This window comes from Paramisgurnus dabryanus, chromosome 8 (genome assembly GCF_030506205.2).
Source record: "Paramisgurnus dabryanus chromosome 8, PD_genome_1.1, whole genome shotgun sequence".
NCBI lineage: Eukaryota > Metazoa > Chordata > Actinopteri > Cypriniformes > Cobitidae > Paramisgurnus > Paramisgurnus dabryanus.
Genome location: NC_133344.1, coordinates 37679680 through 37687636, shown reverse-complemented (window position 1 = coordinate 37687636; position 7957 = coordinate 37679680). Strand labels below are relative to the sequence as shown.

Sequence of the window (7957 nt, the reverse complement as noted above, 5' to 3'; positions counted from 1 at the left end):
TTGTAATTTACCACTGGCATGACCTTTTTTATTTTTTATTTTACATTTTTATGTATGTTTATTTGTTTTCCACTTGTTGCGAGTTGTATATTTATGTGCAAACATTTGTATAATTCTTGCATTTGTGTAATAAAAAAAATCTTGACCGTAACTTCCTCTCGTATATCCATGTTCTCGCGAGATTTGAGCGCTCTGGCAGTTCTCGTTCAGACAGTCGCAGCGGGCTGCAGTTATTTAGCACGGAGCTACAACACAAACAAATAAACAAAGACGAACAGAAAACCTTTTCGTATATGTAAGTATACTTCGCAACATTTTTATATCTTATATATCATTTCTAAATAATAGATTGTGGGGTTTGCGTACGAGGAACCAAGAGAGGTGCACAAAGCGATTTTAGCATGTTTGAATCAATGGTTCTGTCTCATAACCCAGTAGGCTGCCTACCTAAACATCAATTCTGTGTCAAAACATAGTGTGTTGTATATCTAGGCATCAGTTTTGACCAAAAATTAGTTTGCTACTTGGTTTGACAGCATCATTGTTTAAATACATAGTGATATGCCTGTCTACTTAACTTTTATGCAGCATAGTAAGCTAAGGAGTCTACCTTTGTGCATCATAGTCCCAGAACCTTGTGTTTTCTAGCTAGACAGCACTTTTTTGGTTATCATAGTTTGTGAGTTGTCTGTGTAGACAGACTTTTTGTCATCCCTGGTTACGTACAAAGAACATCCTGCCATAATGAGCTCTTACATTATTACTATTGAACATAATGAGTGCATTTATAGTGTCTAAATGTTTTGTTCCTCCGCTGCAGACACATTCACTCAACATGATGTCGGGAGGGCCAGCGGTCCGTGTGAGCATGGAGTCATCCTGTGAGCGACAGGTACAGGAAGTCTCTCTGGACGGGATAGAAACATACGTGCCTCCACTGTCCATGTCTCAGAACCTGGCTAAGCTCGCTCAGAGGATTGACTTTGGCCAGAGCTCAGATTCGGATGAGGAACGGACAGAACGGGAAAACAGGGACGAATGGAGCAAACGTGAACAGGAAGAGGACGAGGGTATTCGTTTGTTTGACTCTGTCGACTTGAGTTTGTTCTTCACAGTGGATTTAACTGCTAACGATGGTCTCTGTCAACAGGTACAGTGAAGTTTCAGCCCTCATTGTGGCCGTGGGACGCTGTGCGTAACAATCTGAGGAGCTCTTTAACAGAGATGTGTGTGCTACATGATGTCCTGAGTGTTGTCAAAGAGAAGAAGTATATGGCACTTGACCCAGTGTCCCAGGACCCCAGTATTGCTAAGGTCATTGAAGCACATTTATATAGTTTCAAACACATTATTATGAAATAAATCCACTGCTTGATGAGCGTAAGTATCTGGATCTTCAAAATTTGTATTACCTTGGATGCATGTCTGCTCATGACCAAACAAAATGTTTATTTACGTTTGTAAATGATAGTTTATATACATTTCCAAATAATTCCCATACATTCTCGTTAAGTTTCCATTTTGAAATGACAACTTCATTGTTTGTGTTTAGAGCCCACAGGTTTTCCAGCTGATCAGTAAGAAAAAGTCTTTGGGGACAGCAGCTCAGTTTCTTCTTAAAGGTGCAGAGAAACTGACCAAGTCACTGACTGAGAACCAGGAGCAGCGCAGGCAGAGAGATTTTAACTCTGAACTGTTGCGACTGCGCTCTCAATGGAAGCTGCGCAAAGTTGGAGACAAAATCCTGGGAGATCTCAGCTACCGCAGTGCTGGTAATATTTTTACTCCGCTAATGTTTCTTTAGAGAGCAAGTATTGGTACTAGGGTTGCCACAACCAATCAAAAAATCTAAAGAAATCGATAATGAAATTTGTTGTCAAATACTTGGTCTGTGACGTCACATGCTCTCGCACCACCGTTCTTCATACAGGACAAGCTGCGTGCTTAAATATGCTCTTCATACAATCAGCGAGCTAAATGTTTATCAGGTGCTTCTTCTCATTGTGCAACCAGCGATATATTAAGTGAAAAATCGAATTGAGTAATATTCATGTTTTTATCCGATTAGTTGAAAAAATATAAATAATGATTATACTTCAAATCTTAATTTAAATGAATGGTTTAAATCATTTATATAGAATAACAGGATGATACAGTAGGGGAGATCGGGGCACAAACTAACTTTAAGTTAGATAAAAAAAGTTTACACAATCAACATACAGATCTCTGCTACAAATGAACACTTAGGGCCCTATTTTAATGATCTTAGCACTCATCCCCTTTAAATGCAAGTTGCGCCTGGCGCCATGCCTAATCCCTATTTAGAAAGTGGAATTTGTAAACTGAAATACTAAGGGGAGGGAGAAGACCACCAGTTTAAGATTAATGCTAGAAAATTTTGTTTTTATTTGTATTGAAATGATAATTTTTGGATTAAAACCTTTAAAAGCCTTTTCTTCCGGCTTTTAATTGCTGTAAATGTATTGATATCCTACATAATCATTGTAATCTCATAAAATAATTTGTACTCTAAAAATACAAACAAGAGAGCCATTTCAGCACTTGGACAGCGCCATGTTTTTTTTTTAAAGCCTTATCCCCAGGTACAGAGTCATCAAATACAATAAATCTGTAGGGTAGCATACTTTTTTTTTTTTTAAACAGATGCATTTGTTTAAAGCAAAGCATTTATTAACTTACCAGGCTGCAGGTGAAGCAGCTCTTTACGCCATCTAACGTCTCATAATCGGTCCTCATTTATGTCCATTCAAAAATAATCTTTTACATTTGAATGCTTTAATTTTCATATTTAAAAGCTTTTTTGGTGCTGCTGTGCATGAATGTGTGTGATAAGCAAACCCGCGTTGTCGTCCCGTTTATAGGCGCATATTACTAACGTGCTCTTTAAATAACAAAAACACTATTGATTTTAGACTAGGTTTTTGTTGGTCAATGGCGTAGTCTATTTTTAGTTGCCTCAAAATAGCAACGCGCCAACAATGCGCCTGAACACACCTCGTTTTCAGACCAGAATGCCTATGGGCGCAAAATTTGGTGCAAATGCATTTGCCCTTAAAGTTTGTTTGTGGGACATATCGTTCTCATACAATTACACTGGGGCTGTACCCTAAGTTTCCGTTTGGCTCCTTTACATGAGTAAAAAACAGAATACAATTTTGGGTAGATTACCGTACCCTAAGGACCTACATTGTTAGAAAAAAGTCAAAATATGTACCCTAGCTGTCAGTGGGGCAGCACCCTTTAGAAAGGTAATTGTATGGACCATTAGGTACAGATGTAAACATTTACTACCAAAATGTACCTTTGCGATACTAATATGTATTTTTGAGGTACTAATAAGGTCTATTTGGTCCCAGAATGTACCTCTGAGGTACTTAAATATATATTAAAGGTGGACATTGTTTATATATCTGCCTATAAAAGATATATATCCGCACATTCATGATCCTTCATCTAATCATCTTTTTATTATGCATCAATGCATATAAATAGATTTTTTTAAAGAGCTGCACAATTAAGACAAAAAAAATCATAATTGTGAGTTATTTCCCCTGATATTGTATTGACATTTATCATTTTGATAAATAGTAATTTCAACTTAATTGTAAGTTTAACTTTAGACTTTTTTATGTTTTTTTTTCATGGTTTAGGTAACAAGACAGTGATTTAAATAATATAAGGTTGGATTTGATGACTTACACACCCAACTCAGAAATAAAAACAATAAAAACATAAGATAAAGAAATTTACTTTCATGCCTTCAAAACACTCATTGTTCAATATCTTAACCAAAACACATCAAAACTTTTCACAAATTCAGGAGATCATCTTTTGACAGTAAGAGAAAAAGACCAAAAGCACAGATTGCTCGACCCACCACGTTAGTTTGTGCCCGCTCACTCCTATATTTCACATGGAGAGAAAAAAATAAGCCTTCATAAGAGGTTAAATTGTCATTAAAAATCATCTTCTATGGCCCATGAATTACACTTATGTTTAATCACCTTGCTATACCTAAAATCTGAATGTTATGAATTTACTTAATGGAGATGAAGTGCCACTCATTATTTCATGTCATGTTGAATGTTGATGTGTTTACACGCAGGGTCTCTGTTTCCCCATCATGGCACATTTGAGGTGATCAAGAACACAGAGCTTGACCTGGATAAGAAGATCCCAGATGATTATTGTCCACTTAACGTTCAGATCCCCAGTGATTTAGAGGGCTCTGCATATATCAAGGTAAAAGTCAAGAACGTATGATGTCAAGTCAATAAACGTGTAGGATGAGAACGTACAACTTCATTGTTTGTCTGTGTCTTTACAGGTGTCCATTCAGAAACAGTCTCCTGATATAGGAGACCTTGGCACAGTGAATCTCTTGAGGAGACAACCCAAAGTCAAACCAGGTATATAGTTAGAATAATTGAAGAAAGATGTTTTTCTTCCGTATGCCCTAGAATGTAAAACTGTATTTATCTAGGCATAGATGAATAATACAAGTTCTGTACATAGTAGTAACATTTCATGTTATAACAATATTAATATAATTTTTTAAGCAGAGCTTATTTCTTCAGACTCAAAACACAGAATTGAGGCAGATCAGGTCAGCGTTTTAACCTGGAGTAGACCGAGCTTTATGGTCAGGATATATGGACCTTGTTAATTTTTCTTTCTCAGGTTCTCAGATGTGGCACTTACGGCTGGAAGCGGCACAGAATGTCTTGCTGTGTAAAGAGATTTTTGCTCAGCTGTCGCGTGAGGCTGTGCAGATCAAATCACAGATCCCTCACATTGTCGTCAAGAATCAGATCATATCACAACCTTTCCCTGGTATGCATATCGCCTATGAAAGTAGAATGGCTCTCTTATTAATTTTTTTCGTTATGTCAAGCGTTTAATATTCTAGCAGAGTGAACAGTGCTTTGTTAAAAACAATATTATTATTAGGAAACAGATTTGGTTCATCTAGTTATTGGTGCAATTGTGTGTGTTTGTCAGGTCTTCAGCTCTCCATCTCTCTCTGTCATTCCACTGGAGAGAAGAAGAGCCAGAGATCATCACCCGATAGAAGCAAACCTGACGACCATCTGTATGTGTTGGAGCACAATCTCCACCAGCTCATACGAGAGGTACGTGCTCACACGGCCATCAGATTCTCACTAAAGATGTCATGTTATCACGCTGCAGTGATGTGTTATTGTCTCTCTCCGTTGGTTGTATAGTTCCACAAGCAGACGTTGAGCTCGACGGTGATGCCACACCCTGCCAGCGCACCGTTCGGCCACAAACGCATGCGGCTGGCGGGACCCATGGCCTATGATAAAGCAGAGATCAGCTCCTGGCAGCAGACTGAAGGACTTCTGGAAAAGATCATCAAACAGGCCAAACACATCTTTCTGAGAAGCAGGTAGATTATTCATAAAGCAGAGTTTATATAAAAACACAACACTGATGTGTCTTTAAAGTCCATTTTAAAACCTCAGGTTAACGTCCCTTTAATCATCCCTTTAGGACGGCACGCACCATTGACAGTTTGGCGAGTCGTATCGAGGATCCTCAGATTCAGGCTCACTGGTCCAACATTAATGATGTGTATGAATCCAGCGTGAAGGTTCTCATCACCTCTCAAGGATACGAGCAGATCTGCAAGTAAGACCTTATATGCTGTTTTCAGATCACTGCAACTACTGCACATCTCTCTAAAAAAACACAAAACGCCTGTATAAACGAGAGCGAATCGGATTACTATACATGTTATGTATATTAATGTTTACTGCCAGGTAAACCTTGCAAAAGATTTAATTTAAATAATCACAACAATATGTGAAAATTCGTCAAAATAATCGTCAAAGCCCCCAAAAACCCAGGCAATTAACCGTCAAAGCCCCAAAACAGGCAATTAACCGTCAAAGCCCCAAAACAGGCAAGCAATTGCAATAATCGTAAAAAGGACAAATAATCGCCAAAGCCCCAAAAAACCCAGGCAATTAACCGTCAAAGCCCCAAAACAGGCAAGCAATTGCAATAATCGTAAAAAGGACAAATAATCGCCAAAGCCCCAAAAAACCCAGGCAATTAATCGGCATAATCGTCAAAGCCCCAAAACCGGAAAAATAACGGACAAAGCCCTTAAACAGGTAAATAATTGGCGTAGTTGTCAAAGGCCCCCCAAAATAAGTAATTAATTGCAATAACCGCCAAAGCCCTAAAACAGGCAAATAATCGGCATAATAGTCAAAGCCCCAAAACAGGCAATTTATCAGCATAATAGTCAAAGCCCTAAATCAGGCAAATAATCGGCATAATCGTCAATTAAGCCCTAAAACAGGCAATTAATCGGCATAATCATCAAAGCCCTAAAACAGGCAATTAATCGGCATAATCGTCAAAGCCCAAAAACAGGCAATTAATAGGCATAATAAAAAAAAAAAAACCAGCATCAACATGCAATTAATCGCAATAAAATAATCGACATGATCGGCAAAGCCCTTAAACAGGCAATTAATCGGCATAACAGTCAAAGCCCTAAAACAGGCAATTAATCGCAATAATTGTTAAATCGCTAAAACAGGCAAATAACCGGCATTATCGCCAAAGCCACAAACCAGGCAATTAATCTTCATAACCTTCAAAATGTATTAGTCAATTAACCGTCAGCCAAATTTCATAATCGTGACAGCCCTAATACTATTTCTACATGTCAATGTAGCTTTGTGTTTGGCTCTCATGTTAAATGTTTCCTCATTCATTGGCAAAGTGAATAAATGTCAATTGTTCTCTTCAGGTCAATTCAGTTGCAGCTAAATATTGGAGTGGAGCAGATCCGAGTGGTTCATAGAGACGGCCGGGTCATCACGCTGTCACATCAGGAACAGGAGCTGCAGGACTTCTTACTGTCACAGGTCATGCATGCACACATGCGTCTCCCGCTTCATTCAGACCGGAAGACACTTGTAGTTGACACTTGTGTGGTGCGTCTTTCTGCAGATGTCACAGCATCAGGTTCATGCCGTGCAGCAGTTGGCTAAAGTCATGGGTTGGCACGTGTTGAGTTTCAGTAATCACGTGGGGCTCGGGCCCATCGAGAGCATCGGAAATGCATCTGCCATCACAGTCGCATCTCCCAATGGAGAATACTCAATTTCAGGTGCATGCACACACAAACATTCATACATGTCTGATACATGAGTACAATGGGATGTAAATTGGTAGCAGATTTGTAATTTCTTTGTAATCGTATAGAGAGTTATGTAGTGTGTTTTATGCAAAATATGACTGTGATATTTCTTAAGTTTCCCACTGTCATTCACTCAAATGTAAACATGTCCTGCTTGACTTTAGAGTCCTGTATAAATGAACCTGAATCTGTCTTTGTCTTTGTGTAGTGCGTAATGGTCCAGAGAGCGGTTGTAAGGTGCTGGTTCAGTTTCCTCGCAGTCAAGCTAAAGAGCTGCCCAAGAGCGATGTGGTGCAGGACGCTAAATGGACAAACCTGAGGGGTCCTTATAAAGAAGTACACTGGGCTAGAATGGAAGGACGAAACTTTGTTTACAAAATGGAACTGCTGATGGCGGCACTGACGCCGTGTCCTTAAAGACGGTCGATTATACATAACAGGTCTTGTCATAAAGTCGAACTCAAACAAGTTCATATGTCAGTATGATTCGGATGAGGGATTGTTGCTCCTTTTTGCTGTTAATGCCGAGTAATGTCACATGTACATGATTTTTCAGCACAATTGTTGTTTTGCTTTTCTAAGAAAAGACCAACTTCGGCCAACAGCTTGAAAAATAAACACTTTGTATTCACTCACCTCTTATAGACACTTTATTGTGCCATTTATCAAAGCTAGAATTATCTCACAATAAAACTTCATAAAGTTACAAGAACAACCACATTTGCACACAATATACAAGACACTTGTGAATAAATA

At 38.7% G+C, this 7957-nt stretch overlaps 1 protein-coding gene across 1 annotated transcript; it reads left to right on the top strand.

Moving 5' to 3' along the window:
- Positions 1 to 165: 165 nt before the first annotated feature.
- Positions 166 to 7836, top strand: med17 (mediator complex subunit 17). The gene is made up of 13 exons (XM_065281735.2): positions 166 to 295; positions 821 to 1070; positions 1151 to 1314; positions 1553 to 1772; positions 4127 to 4263; positions 4349 to 4430; positions 4702 to 4854; positions 5023 to 5153; positions 5247 to 5431; positions 5536 to 5673; positions 6809 to 6926; positions 7012 to 7171; positions 7410 to 7836. The coding sequence occupies exons 2-13, from the start codon at positions 836 to 838 to the stop codon at positions 7616 to 7618; spliced, it is 1932 nt and encodes a 643-aa protein (XP_065137807.1). The 5' UTR covers positions 166 to 295; positions 821 to 835; the 3' UTR covers positions 7619 to 7836.
- Positions 7837 to 7957: the final 121 nt, after the last annotated feature.